This window comes from Botryllus schlosseri, chromosome 14, assembly GCF_051294905.1.
Source record: "Botryllus schlosseri isolate E-star chromosome 14, Bs_hap1, whole genome shotgun sequence".
Classification (NCBI taxonomy): Eukaryota; Metazoa; Chordata; class Ascidiacea; order Stolidobranchia; family Styelidae; genus Botryllus; species Botryllus schlosseri.
The window spans coordinates 17,348,750-17,364,329 of NC_137249.1; the positions used below are offsets into that span (position 1 = coordinate 17,348,750).

Consider the following 15,580-nt stretch of genomic DNA (forward strand, 5'->3'; position numbering starts at 1 on the left):
GGAATAATGTGTTCATAATGAAATTAACCAACATATGCTAGTGGAGAAGTGAATACCACCACAGTAATCAAAAACTTTATCACCCACTACTCGATTCGAATCATAGCGCCCAGCCCCAGTCGCTATCTCACAATTTCCCAGCCCTGTGGCACCACCGACATGTTTCAATACAGACACTCCCCCAGCTACCAAGCTTGTTCACAGACAAAGAGCAATAATATTCCAGAAAAACAGAAGGTAGAAAGATCAACAAAACAACAAATAAAGGGAATAAAATTTGTATTGCAGCGAGATATCAGATCAACATAGTACTGAGAGGTTAACGAAGAGAGAATATGGCGAGATCAATCGTTGGAACCAGCCGTTACGCGTTGCGTAACCTGCCTCTGATGATCTCCTCTCTCAGCCATTCGCGAAACTCCGTGACCTGCTCCGGAGCGATGTTGTAAGAGTTCCCACACACGATACACCGTGCGAACATGCATACGTACACGCCGCAGTCGTTCTCGTTTGCTTGCAAGGGCAGATTCTGGAGATAAACGTTGTACGCGTGAGACGAACACCGCACATCGACTTGTTGATGGCAACGGTGTGTTGTGTAAAGCAGGGTTACTCAATGGAATTGGTAGGGCGGGTGTCCGGTCAATACCGAGAATGCTATTACCGAGAATGGACATTACCGAGAAGGACAATACCGAGAATGGACATTACCGAGAATGGACACCACTGAGAATCGACATTACCGAGAATGCAATATATGCAATGCAGGCATGTTATGCATATTAACAGGCCGTGTGTGTGCATCACGGCGTTGCCACATTAGGTATCGATTCTCAGGTATAAATTTCTCGACAACGTCCGTTCATTAAGCTAGATTCTTGGCATTGGCCATTCTCGGTAATGTCCATTCTCGGTAATGTTCGTTCTCGGTAATGTTCATTCTTGGTAATAGCATTCTCGGTAATGTCCATCTCGGTAATAGTATGGAACCGGTAGGGAGAGGTTCCCACAGTACAGCGGCTGCCAATTCGGCGTTGGACAACGAGAAAATTTTCAGCATTTCGAAACTTGTGAAAGACTTATGACTAAATGCAAATTATTTCCAATTACTGCGATCAGAGCGCAATCTCACACAGTTGCTCACAAACACATCCCCAAATTATTTCCTACTTTACAAAATCTGAAGCGTATACATAAGCAGTACAAGTACGTAAAACCCAGTACATCCTTACGTCTTGTGATAGATTACATTGCATTCATCGTGTTTGGGCCTGTGTGTATTTTAGTAGAGAAAGTCGTAGCCTTTGTCCTTTGACTTCAGATTGAAACCGTACCGGGCTGATCACATTGCGTTATTTCGACAATAAAATTGATGACATCAAGTCGCATATAATCCACAACCGCTACCGTTTCATTGATATGCAACAACGAAGCCATTGTCTACCGATGCATTGTTGTACATTACATGCACTGTTTCGTATGACAATTTCAGTCACGTTTCCATTGAAGTCTGAAGAAACAGGCCACGAACTCGGCTACATAAATGTATAACATACCCAAATCGATGGAAATGACCCCCAAAAAGCCATTGCGCGATCACAATTTCGGCAGCGATACCAGGTTCAAACCACTGATGTTGATTGATATACAATAAACGGCAACCCACAAGATGACATCTGAATTTGTCCGCAGAATCTGGTCACTGTGCTACCTACTTTGCCACACTATCTGGGTTCACTCATTTATACAAGTGGATTATTCTCTCATGAAACTCATGACCCGACTTTGAGTTGACGAGCATTTGGCAGAGTGCTTGGCCGAACGTCACCAGGCACCGACTGGACTATGGATCTTTGGCTGATTGAATTCAGGGTCCAAGTCATTAGGGCACGTGTAGGTCATGACAAAAATGTTATTGGCAGTCATTTGAGCAAGTTGAGCATTTTACACATATCTCACATGCCGTAGCCGTACGCATCCCTGACATACAGCACATACAGTAACTTAGTCCTGTTTAGGTGGGCAACACAGGTTTCTGCTCTGCCAAAAGTCACACAAAGGTGGCATGTAGATCTGATTGCATGAAGTGCTAAATTCAGCATCAAAATACCTTCAATATATGCAAGGAGCATGTTTTGCTTGAGCCTTCCAGTTGTTCAGAGAAGTAATTCCCTAACCCCTGTGGAAGAGAAAGACCAAATTCACGTACTTATAAAGATTTTATACTCAACTGCAACATTGATACACTCAACTGACATAGAGTGACTGAGTGTGGAAGGGTAAGAAAAACGGATTACATTTGAAGTAGCATCGAAATAACCTGCCCGAAAAACTAAATCAAGCATACGCTAATTACACATTATTGACAATCGGATACACAATAAATCAAGCGGTGTTACCTTGATAGATAAAGCGGGAAAAATAAGACACACATTAGCACCAAGTGTTAGTAAAGTAGCTGGGCATTGGTATGGGATTTTGCATAGAGACCAGTTGAACAAACCAGTCGGGACTTACTATTTTCATTCATTCATTTTACACCAAGAAATTCATTGGACAAATGGTTGAAAAAGCTCGCAAGTCACCACTTGATGGTGGTTGGGCTGGGCACACAATGACCGAATATATGTATGTTGCATATAATACATACATTGCACCGAAATCTCCAAACATCCGTTGATTACAGAAAATCACATACATTTTTATCGTCATAGCGAGAGATTAAGTCTACATAGCCTATCTGGGCCTAGTCCTGTCTGCTAATTCACGTCCTCCAAATACTTTTCACTTGGAAAAACGAGTATTTCTGCATCAACACTGTTGAAGCAGCAGTAATATGAAAACAAAATTGTGACCGAGGGTAAAAAAATAAGATGTATTCAAGGATTTAGGAAAAGTAGTTAGTTCATTACTGATGACCTCCGGCTTTTAGGGTAGGCGATAAAGACATAGGAGCAATTGACACTATAGCATGCTGCACTTCAGCATATGCCGCCGGAGAATACGAGCTTAAGTTCGGGCAGGCCACTGGTTACACCAATGCGTCGGAGCTGATGTCTTAGTAATCGTCAAATTTCGCGGTCAGGCTAATCAAATTTTGGTTGGTCTTGCAATTTTACCTGATGTAACAGCTAATTTCGAGAATTACTTCGCGGGCCAGACAAAACCTCCACGTGGGCCATGGGTTGGCTGCCCCCATGTTACAGTCAGGGTAGGGTCTAAGTCTAAGATAAGGGTTAGTTTCGGGGTAATAAAGTCGCATGCTAAAGTGCAGTGTTGGGATGACTCGAGTCAACTTTTTCATATGACTTGACTCGAGTCACTTTGCAAAAATGACTTGACTTGACTCGGCGCTTCAGAAATGTGGATTCACTCGTGACTCGGAGCAAAATTTACGAGTCAATTTCAAGTCAGCAAGTAAACAGTGTCGATTAAATCACTGAATCTTGTGTATCTTTGGATTGTTCGAGATACGCTGGCGTCACTTGTGAGAGCAACCAGTCATTCACTGATTGTAAGTTTCACTGATCCTCCTGTTACATCGCAAACGAAATGATCACAGCTTACGTTGTCGTGGTATATAAATATGATAGCAACGTATCTGTTTCTTAGACGGCTCAGAGCTTACATTGTGCAGTTTTCACCATTACCAACCCACTAGTATGAATTCAATCATACGAATATAGTTTATGCGTATATATTCTTACGGATGAGTACATGAGTATAGTGTATTGTACCATTTCAATTTGTTTCAATTTCCCGATACTTCATAGTTGATCCTATATTTCGGCTGATAATAACAGACTGTAGCATGTCGCTATGCAGTGATATTCACATTCACATATATTATTAGCAGTTCTACGTGTGCGTGCGAGATGCAACGCCTTTTTGGATTTATATTTAACTTTATAATTTAACTTTATCTTCGTTATTTGATTCACGATAAATGGTCAATTGATCTGTCTTTCACACAGCTAGCAAAATGTTATGACTTTGAATCATCTTCACTCATTCTTCGAAAATTGAATTTGACTTGACTCGAGTCACCCCAAAAAAACTAGTGACTTGACTTGACTCGAGTCACCTTCGAAAATCGATTGACTTGACTCGAGAAGTTACCTGGACCTCGATAAGGGGGCGACTCAAAAAGTTTGAGACCTACCGCGACTCCGACCATACAAAGAATGACCTACCTGAGCGTAAGCGATCTCCACGTCGCTAATCTCCATCGAGCTGTATAGCGACACCATGTTTCTCGAAGGATCGTAAGCCAACAAGCTCCAATGTGATGCTGCGCAAACCGGAGCCAAGATCTTTCGCATTTTCTCCCAACCTTGCGGTAGCGCCGGACCTTTGCTACAGAAATGAATTCTCTAATAGGTGACTACCAGCTGACTTGGACAACTACATACTTCAACTGGATAATTTTTTTGTCAAATTAGAACAAAATGCAAGTAGTCTAGTTTGTGAAGCGTTTTAATTTCAGTTTTTTTTTGGAAAATGCCACAGGGGAACTTTACTGTGAATAGAGGCAAGCTTTGTTACCTTGGAGACATTTTGTGTGCCCGTTATTGAGAGTTAACGACACGGTGATAAACATGTAAGATTCAAACGGAAAAAGAACGTTGGACATAGTCAGCTGTACCAGTAGCTACGTGGTGGTCATAACCAGGGTTGTAATGACTCGACTCGAGTCATGAGTTTCTGATGACTCGACTCTAGTCGAGTCAATCTGTGTATTGACTCGACTTGGACTCGAGTCATTGCGCATGACTCGAGATTCAGACGGCCAAGGTTGACATTTCATAGTAATTTCAAAGAATAGTAAAGTCACCACACAATTGGAATTTCGTCTATTGGTACTGGTACTTGGAAAAACTGCTAAAAGTGAGAAATTAGTATATTATAATTTTATAATGAGAACCATTCGATATCACCAAACAGGGTTATAAAAAGTGGGTATAACAAGACTTTACCTGGAAATAGATCAGTCAAAACAATGATTGGACTCGGCGGTGAATTAAGAATGACTCGACTTGACTCAAGTCAAAACTATAAAAGTGAGATTGACTTGTGACTCGAAGCCTTGTGACATGGTTACAATGCTGGTCATGACAACGAAAACGAGTGAGAATAAAAAATATGCAATTACTTTCTATACATACATTATTATGGGCGGCTACAACATAGTTATCACTTTTCCAGTACAGCTGACTTCGTCTATCGTCGTTTTAAAATGACATTGTTACTTCATATTTCACCAAATTGGTTTTCACTGGAATCTGTTTTTGCTTCTTATTGTGCCATTAACTCTTGATAAGTGGCACACCATAAGTCTTTTGAGTATATAAATGATGCTGCGATGCATGAACGAAAAGGAATTCGCAGCTAAATAAGTACGAGAAGCGCAGTTTCTTATCGATAGACCCACCCGCGTAACATTTCCTCCGGCCAGAAACTGCTCAGGGCCGCGAAATGAGGCTTGTCGTCGACTATCATCGTCATGTAACGGTTGATAATGATGTCGTTTAGCCAGTTATCGAGCGACAGCGTGTCGAGGTCGATGTGTCGGAGACCTGGTGATATCTCTCTGTACTGGTATTGATCGTAGTGAAACGCCGTGATGGCCCGTTTTGCGGAAACTTCCACCTCCGACCGCCTGTAAACCAGAGGTGGTCAAAGTATTCATCGTTGGCGCTCTAGTAATAGTACCTAAGTAACTGATGATTTCGACAAGTAATCAACAACTGACCGGTCAGTGAAATCACAGTGATATAGCGTGTTGAGACGACCCAGAACATACTCAATGGTCGGCTTCCTTTTGCAATTTTCTTCGAGGTAATGGAATACAACGGCTGAAAGGGTAAAGAAAAAGAAAAGTGCATTACAGCAACAAATGGTCCTGAACATGTCGTTGATAATTAGTTTTGCATCATCTTTGCGAATTGCTAGATGAGGGGTGTGCTACTGTGCAACCTAGGGCCCACAGAGAAGGATTGCGTGGTGAGTGCCTGATCTTAAAGGCTACTCCAAGCTGTTTGGACACCTTCCTATCTTTTCATTGTATCGCAGTCTTGTGATGTTTTGAAACGATAAAACATTAATAAACCTGATTGATTGTGTGACTCGCAAAATGACAGTTTAATTCAGATTAATGGAGTGGTACTTAGCCGGGGTTCACACGGACCCCAGGGGTTTGATAAGCCTGTCTCAAGGGTTCGCTGGAGGTCAAGACTCACACCCGACTCGTACAGAGCCATACTGATTGGCAGGAAATCTTTGTTTTTTTTTGTGTGTAGATATCATGTTTTCATGGCTTAGTTCTTTTAACACTTTGTTGATGCACAGTTCATTTTGTGCCGCACTTTGTGTTGTTTTGTCTATAGCAGTGGTCCCCAAAGTGGGCAATTTTGAGAAACAAGGGGGGCGAAAATACCAAAGGGCAACATGGGGGAGGGCTACATGGTAGAACATCCTGTGAGATATACATAATTATAAGGCCAAAAACATGCACGGGAAGACGATTTATTCTGCATATGATGCGAAAGTTGACTAAAAAAAGGTCAACATAATGGTGTTCCGAGCACCGGCTTGGAGAAATGACCTTTTCCTGTCAATTCAACAGCAATCAGGGTGGATAAATTTTCCGTTTATATGTCCTCTTTTTCGGATACGTAAATATGTGGACTTCAATCCCACATGAATATCGGTTGACAAAATCTACTTGATAACCAGAAATTCAGTCAGTGTGACCGGTATGTATATGGTCTGACACTGAATTTTATTCTCACAACTCTTCCCATCAACGGTACAACTTGATAAGATGATGGGCCTACTGCAAAGCCTACATGCGGCTTACTGCTTCGTTGGGCTATTTGTATCTCGCGCAAATAAAAAGGTTGCACACCGTGTGCAAATAATAAAGTCAACTTGGGCTGGAGAATCGGACACATCATCGATAGTATTCAAGGTCGGTAGACAAGTAAGGTAACATGAAACTTCTCCAAGCCACTTTCACACACCGCTATGCTACGTGACAGGGAACACGCGGGGGGTAAATATCAATTATTATGAACCACTGAACAAAATGAACATACATTTAACAACACGGTTCAAGGTGCGCCTGTCCATTCTCTCATTGTTATCTTTGTTATCTGCTACGATAACCAAATCTTCGTCGTCAAAGGTGGACAAAGCGGACACGTTCATGTCCTCCGCGGCATTTTTCACATCCCGACATCTTTCTTGAGGTTCATCTTCATCGCAGATTACGATTCTGCCTCCCTGATCGGTATTACTCGTACTACAGTTTTCAATGTCCCGCCACCGAGTTCGATTTTCCTCAAATTTCTTCCCAGTGTTTGGATTCAACGAGAAATCTCGTCGATATAAGTCGGGACTATCGCAATTGTTTTTCAAAGGGGAGGATTCCGAAACCTTGATCTCTCTCACAAACATCACGGCGTCGTCGGTGTCTGTGTAAGAAAAAGCGGACTAACGCTAGGACTTCGCAGTATGATTCAAGCACTTCAATCTAAATCGAGTGACAATTCAAATGATTTGAATCGAGTGGCACGAGACCATGCTCCTTGCCACCGAGAATTTATCAACAAGAATTATCGATTCAATATTATTTGCTACTGTGAAAGTCACCAAGTGCAATGGAATGAGGCTGGTCCAACAAACACAAAATCATCTTTAATGTATATTAAACCAGCATTATGTTCTTCGCGGCGGCATAAAAGGTACATATTTGATCAGACGCACATCTGGCGTGACGTCCTAACGAGCTATACTCGAATAGTTAATTCGATGTCGACAAGTATGAGATTCTTATCCCTGAAAACGTTACTCGGTCCCTTGAACTTACAGACAACGTATCAAGAAGAAGAACATTGAAATCTCAGACAGAACCAGTGTTGGGATCAAGTCACTACCTTCGAGTCACGAGTCATCTCGAGTCATTGCACATTTTGACTCGAGTCAAGTCAAGTCAATCGATTTTCAAAGGTGACTCGAGTCAAGTCAAGTCACTCGTTTTTTGGCTGTGACTCGAGTCAAGTCAAGTCAAGTCAAGTCGAGTCACGAGTCAAGTCACAATTCAAGTCAAATTGATTTTTTGAAGTATCAGTGATGGTTCAAAGTCATTACATTTTGCTAGCTGTGTGAAAGACAGAATAATTTGCCATTTATCTTGCATCAAATAACTAATATAAAGCTTAATATGCACGCAAGAAGGCGTCTATCACGCACACGTAGAACCGCAAATAAAATACGCGACTAACTGTATAGCCATGCTACAGTCTGTTATAATATCAGCCAATAGGATCGAATATGAAGCCTCGAGAAGTTGTAACAAATTGATATGAATTTGAATCATTCAAGAGGGTTGGTAAAAGTGATCACTGCACAATGTTAGCACTGAGACGTCCAAGAAACAAAGATACGTTAATTGCTATTGTATTCTTATTTTTCTTCTACTACTGCTATAGGCTACTACCACGACAACGTAAGCTGTGATCATTTCGTCTGTGGTCAATATATTTGTGATGCAATAATGGAGGATCGTTCAAACGTACATTCAGTGAATGCCTGGTTACTCTCACAAGTGACACTGGCGTACCGCGAACAATACAAACATATGCACAAAATACACTGATTTGATTGATACCGTTAACTTGATGACTTGAAATTGACTCGTAAATTTTGGTCCGAGTCACGAGTCAATCCGCATTTTTGAAGCGCCGAGTCAAGTCAAGTCAAGTCATTTTTGCAAAGTGACTCGAGTCAAGTCAAGTCATACGAAAAAGTGACTCGAGTCTGACTCGAGTCAAGTCATGACTCGAGTCATCCCAACACTGGACAGAACATGGCGAAAAAACAGTCGCAAGGACGATTTGATTGCGACTCGGGCACTGTCGTTTGCTGGCAGCACGATAGAATCACAGCGAGGGCTTTGAGAATAGTGACACACGGCCGACATGACAGATATGCAAGCTCTATGTGGATGAATTCATATTGAATGCACAGAGAGAGCCTCATTTCGACAAGAGCAGCACGGTTTGGAGCTCCGCCACACTCATAAATACATAGACTTGTTATAGAGCGTACCAGCTTGCACAACAGTCAACCGAATCGATTTCCCAGCAACTAACTTTAAAGTGCTTGATCTGGATCGAATAAATTCTGGTACAAAACGGCTTGTAACTCCAAAACAGGTCATTTCACGCATGATAGACAGTCAATGAATATCAGAAAGCCAATCACAATACCTGATACATCTGCACTTTCCAGCGACAAAGGTGTTTCAACCCCGTTCTCATTGATACCGGCACCCCGAGCGCACTCCTTTTCAACGTCACGATCCGAAGAAAACAAATCGGCATAGTCGACGTTGTTTTTTTGCATCATAACTTCTGTCTGATTCGAAACATCCATCAATGCGACGTTCGCACCATCGCTGTCATCACTTTGTTCAGCGTGAGTGCATGAAGTAGGCAAATCAGCGGCAGTTTCTGCGAAATGAAATATCACAGAACTTGAAAATACCTTTCATCACAACATCTATTGCAAGCATAGACATATATTAGGGCTCTTCAAAAATGACTTTTTTCCCTCAAATCGTACTGGCTACTTGATAAAATTGTTAGGTTACCTAATTTAAGCCTACACAACAAATTTGGTTTCTATTTATTATATAAAAATAAATACTGAAAATTTTGAAATTTTTCTGTTCACCTTTTTGAAAGTGTTCGGTTGTCAATAGAAACAATGTTCACCAAATTTGGTTCAATTTCAACCAGCGGAAGCGGAATTATTGCCGCCGAAAAATTTGGATTATGAATTAAATAGTATTTACGGTGACCAATTTTTAAATTATTTATTATAGTGGTGCCTACCGTAAATAACCCCCGTAACCTTATCCAACTTGATTACGTTAGCAGTCTTTTGGATCAGCTAACTTTATGATCTCTGCCTAAAATGCATCCAGATTAGCAGTTTTTGATCACATGATTAGCAGTCTCCCAGATCAGAAAACTCTGAGACCTGACAGATTAAAAAGTAAACCAAAAATAGTGAACTTGAGTGTGACGGAATGGAAATTGCAGACAGTGAAACTCGCATTGTAACAACGGCTACAAATAATCTTCAAGAATAAGGTACAATAAAAGCAAAAATTAGAAATTGAAAAAGACATACCGGTATACAGAATAAAGCTTAGGCCAACATAAAGCAAGCCAACTAATGGGAGATTTTTAAGCAGGAAATGCTTATGCTTAAAAAATGGGCTTCGAGCTTGAATAATATGTATTTGTACAGTGGAAATTGTCTTGAAAGAAATAGTAAGTGTAATATGTATCTCCACTAGCAGTTCATAACCGGGTTTGCCAAGCTGGCGGTCAAGTCACACATCCGACTCGTACCGCAAAAGATTTGCCTAAATATCCATTACATGATGTCAACATAGCTTTTTGTTTTGTATGAAGATGTTTTAATGGCCTTGTTCTTTAACACTGTTGTTGATGTAGAATTTATTTTGTGCACCTGGACTATGCAGCGATGTATTGATGTGTTATGTGGTGGACTTTTACTTTTGTAACTTGGTGAAAATTAGGGGTTAACTGAATGCTTTTATATTAGCAGACGGGTTAAGAATGACTGATTAAGATGAAGACGAAATTGCAATTACCTTTAAGCGAAGTCGACGTCACGGGGGACAAAGTTGTGAGCCGCGATCTCCTACGGCGTTTTTTCCACATGCCCAGCCGCTTTGGACACTGCGACTCCAATCGCGACATGCGTAAATGCCGAAATCTTCCACGTTGAATCTTGTTCAAACTACGGAACTTGCAAACAGCTTGGTACCAAGTCAGATGGCTCCACCTCTTGGCGCTACGCATGAATTCATACGCTACTTTCTAACGTCGCTGTTAGCGACAACGCAAAAATAGTAATTCATTAACGAATCGAAAAAGGATTTAACGAAACAAAAGTAAGACACTAGGAAGATACATCGGCAATGAACTGGAGCGATGTAGGCTACTGACCAGGAAGTATACAGAGATCAATCGGAAAACGCAAGCCGTTCGAAAGCAGAATAACGGTAAAACTCATCTCGGTGTCGAAGTAAAAAGTCGCAATATGCGACCAATGGATTGAGTCGACGGCAGAGTATCAGAATATATCAATATCAACCGTAAAACATGAAATTAGAGCATGATGTAGTTCAACTGCAAACTGGTAGCCTACTTTTTGTTGATATTTCCATGATTTGGGATAACAAAGTGTTGACCTCCATGATTTCATCGGTCCACAAAACAACGAGACACCTATATGATCTCTGCTTCAAAAAACGCATCTTCGAGTTGTCTACACGTTGGCTTTGATTTACAATTACACAGATATACAGAATGGCTCTATCAGTCGGAGTTGCGTCATCTGAGGCACAAGGTCAAGGATAGATTTATATCGGTTATAGTAGGGATGATTAAAATCTAGTTAATGGGTTTGATTCCGAGTTGCATACAACTGTGGAGTACAATTCAACTTGAGAACCCGCTCGAGCATTTTGCAACACCAACATACCCTAAAGTGATGTCGACACCTTTAATTCGTACATGTCAAATTCATAGGCCACTTAGATTGGAGGTAAGTTGAAATAAATACAAAATACTAGTTGCTGACGAGTGATGACTACCCCTGCTGAGTGTCAGTACTATTTCAATTAATTTCAATACAAAATTATTAATCAATTGTATACTGAAGATCTGTATCTCCAACCGTCTCTTCAAATACAAAATAGGTGCATAATACATTGTAGTTCAACTGGTATAACATGTGTGTCGTGACACATCTAAAGCAAGCACTTCAGAGGGGGAGAATAAACCAATATTTCATCTAAGTGATATTCATAGTAATAATGCATAGGCCTATTATGCTCGCTTGACCGTAAGTGTTGGTGTTATGACTGAATTGCATTAATACTCAACTCGGAATCGAACTCAAAAATTTCGATGCACAGCAATCGACCCACAGTAACACGAGGCAGGTTGACAAGTCATGAAATAAAAAACATATAATTCGCGAAAAAGCAGGGCAGCACCGAAACATAATACAGGCTATAGAACGCAACCCCATTCTCTCGGTGACAATTTGAACATCAAGGGAAGAGTATTCTACGGAAGGTCAACAATATATTGATAGTCAAGATATCCATTCAGACCAAGTAGAGCTATGCCTTTGCTACACTAGAGAAATCTAATGTGGATCTTTAATACACTAACATCATATTTAAATTAGGCTATCCAAAAATGAATTTCTACATCAGTCGTAAAGCTTCTATTTAGTTGGCCGTAGATCTAACCGAGAAAATTTGGAGACTACATTATTCTGAATATCGAACACATGATTTATAACAGGTAACGCGAGCCACTGATTGAACTACCTGTACTAACTTACATTCAATAACAATCAATTCGTCAGATGGAATCGAAGAGAAACCAGCAAAGTAGCAAATATAGAAACCTGGTGAAGCCAACAGTTGCAGCCTGATTCTCAAGTACACAGATCATATAAGACCACACAAAGACTGTTGAAGGGCAACAATACATGAAAATAGGTCAGTAAATATACATTCCAGATGAATTTGTCAACACACAGGCTTACCTTCAGTTACTCATGATTAAAACTCATTATAAGGTAATGTTTTGGTCAAAAGAATTGCGCAATGTATGTGTACGATCTTGGTGAAAAGTTACCTAATTATTATTTTCCAAGAACATCGTGATATCCCTGTTATTTATCACACATCAAATATAGACAACTCTCAGTGGAATATTATCTATATACCTAATGAATTTCAGTGTTGTAGCCTACTTGTACCATGACATATAATACAAAAAACTCATTTGCAATCTGTCAAGCCTTGTAATGAAAGTTTGAAGATATAATGGATATTTCTAATTGGAATCTTTTCATTTGCTAAATATGAGCTAAGACTTAGCTGCTAAGTGAATACATGTAATCCACATGCCGATAGCACGCAGCAAATTTTGAATACTGTCAGAAATAGCCTAAGAATTTGGCAATGAAAAGGAATCATAGTTCTTAAGAGTCCGACACACACTGAGGACTGCGAATGTGAACATTATCTGTTAACGATAGGCGGCTGGGAAACTGCCAATAAAAATATATTGACCGGGACATCACAGTAACTGATACTCTGCGCCATATGCTCCGCTCCGCTTTTCACATAACATCTCAGTCTTCCAGCAACCTAAATACAACACTATGGCCTACGTGGCCCTATGGCATGCAGAGCAAGAATACCGATTTCCGGGGCTTCAGATGCGTCATATTACCGTGATCGTAACAAGCGATAAAATGTAATCCAATTAAAAATAAGTCGATGCAGCTTTCGCTACATCACATGTATTTCGGAGGGGCCACGTTAGGCCTGGGACGTTCTCCGAATATTTGCGATGTGTCTTCGTGCACACTCCGCGCGAGAGCTTGTATGGACGCCATCATCTTTGCCGGGTTTGGGGTGTCATCAACATAGTCTTGCGGCCGGCTTATGCCGCTTTGGTATTTCATTTGTGGGAAGTTTGGTTTCAATTCCGGCTTCATTCGATAGTTCATGTTGATAGTGACTGGCAGCGATGTGCCTGCTCTGCTCGGATCGTGCTGGAAATGATTGACTTGCGGTCTCGCGATGGTATTTCCTCTGCCATAATGCGGGGAGTAACCATCGGAGTCAAAATCATCGCCAGATTCAGAATCCGAGGATTCTTGCCTGTCCTCATCGGAAGATTCCTCAAACAATAAATTTTCATTCAACTCAGTCAGGTCGCGGTTTTGTGGGGTTTGTGCCGGGGTTCGCTTTGAACTTTTCTCTCTCCTTTGACTTTCATGGAAAGAGAAACCAGGTTTGGCAGCACGCGAGCCACTGTCAAGCTTGAGCGATTGAAACGACGATGTCAAAGACCGGGCAATCGACTGACTGTGGTGGTCTGCATTTTTATGCGGCGTAGGTATTGTTATCTGCGAACCCGCTCCATTTTCACCATTGCTATGGTACTCCAATTGGTTTCTTAACTGTTCCATGTACTGTCTAACTTGTAATAAAAGATTACCGTGACCATGAATGGCTAAGGAGCTTTTACTAGACGATGGGCCATCTCCAGCTCCAGGAAGTTGGGATGTTTTACTGAATTTTGTGACTACAGCGATGTCACTACCTGTCAGCTCGGCATAATTATCAATCGCTTCTTTGACCTTATTCCATGCTTGCTTCTGTGCGTACGGCATAGCGAAATCCATGCTTAGTGAGAAACCTGTCGTGGTATATATTGGCTATTATCTAAAGGAGTAAATGTTATGAACATTGTTAAAAATATCGGCAAAAATGCAAAAGAAATTGGCATGGGAAAACAGGCTCTCCATCAGTCATTCAGTTGCGTGTATTTTTCGGCAATTCTTCAGAAGTTGTGATGATAATCGCGTAATTCAACAACGGAGAGACAGAGAGATATTATTTATTTCGTCTCACCATCCAAACAAAGGTTTTGGTACCAATTGCCAGTTGGTAATACATATTTCCATAAATCAATCAATCAGTAAGCCAGTCCCTCACGCTAATTAAAGCTGGGCACTACGATTCTAAGAGTACTTTAATTTGAAACGAGTATTGATTCTAGTGGTAGAGTCGTGAGAAATGATTTGATCAAGACTGAAATTATACTGTCATTGCCAGTAACAGTTGAATTATCAACGAGAATTATAGTTTAGATACTACTTTCATTGTGGAAGACTTAAAAGTTCGAATGGTCATGTCATCACAGCATGCAAAACTTGCACTACAAAGCTATGCACGTAAATGGAACCTGTCTGTCTGGGTATAGTAGTGATTGACTCGTAACATTGTCAAAGTGCAATGAAATTGACATGTTCGAAAAAGATCTAATTATCTTGTATGTTATACAGAACTGGCATTGTATATTTGTCGTCGCATAAAATGTACATATTTCAACTTTTCACATCATTTGCACTGTTATGACCGCATACGGGAGTGATAAAATACTGCTCCTATTACTCGATTCAGAATCAAACCACTCAGCTACCCGATCTTGCCCAGCCAACCGAACGCAATACATGCATATGCATATCTATATTAGCCTACCCTGCCCATAACTCTAAAATAGTAGCAGATTTAGATTCAAATGCAATAAATGAATTTTGAGTGAGCAAATGCATGATGTACAAGCACTTTTCATGAGCTGTGATTTACATAGTAATAAGTTTGTAATTAATTGCAATTGTACTAGTTGTTCGAATCGAAACACCGACTACACAATAGGAAACATAACTGATATTCAAAGCCTACAAAAGTATTACTGTTTTACATAGTCCAAGGTGGATGTTTGATTGAGAGACCGCACTTGTTCGTTTCGAAATCCGGCACGGGATCTTGTGAACCGTATCGCTGTTCACATTGTGTGTGTGTGTCAAATGAAAAGCGATTTTACATCATGCATTTGCTCACTCGTGCAAATGCATTTAAATCTATATACTGCTACCG

General features: G+C 40.7%; 2 protein-coding genes across 3 annotated transcripts in view; both read right to left on the reverse strand.

Annotated features, from left to right (window-relative positions):
* Positions 1-180: 180 nt before the first annotated feature.
* LOC145456422 (uncharacterized) lies at positions 181-10,901 on the reverse strand. Of its 2 annotated transcripts, none has more exons than XM_080334541.1 (8): positions 10,691-10,901; positions 9,273-9,515; positions 7,098-7,475; positions 5,753-5,855; positions 5,432-5,659; positions 4,194-4,356; positions 2,111-2,179; positions 181-529 (listed from the first exon to the last, which is right to left on the reverse strand). In XM_080334541.1, exons 1-8 carry the CDS (start codon positions 10,899-10,901, stop codon positions 365-367), a joined length of 1,560 nt encoding a protein of 519 aa, XP_080190667.1. In that variant the 3' UTR covers positions 181-364. The 2 variants fall into 2 exon arrangements, 1 of the variants encoding a protein (XP_080190667.1); XR_013920600.1 differs by having other exon boundaries at positions 459-529; positions 4,194-4,351.
* A 27-nt stretch (positions 10,902-10,928) lies between these two features.
* Positions 10,929-15,580, reverse strand: part of LOC145456433 (uncharacterized) — a 36,525-nt gene continuing 31,873 nt past the window's right edge. The window contains exon 2 of the mRNA XM_080334554.1: positions 10,929-14,362. Coding sequence (XP_080190680.1) covers positions 13,426-14,322 — 897 coding nt within the window. The 5' untranslated portion in view covers positions 14,323-14,362 and the 3' untranslated portion in view covers positions 10,929-13,425. The remainder of the gene's footprint in view (positions 14,363-15,580) is intronic.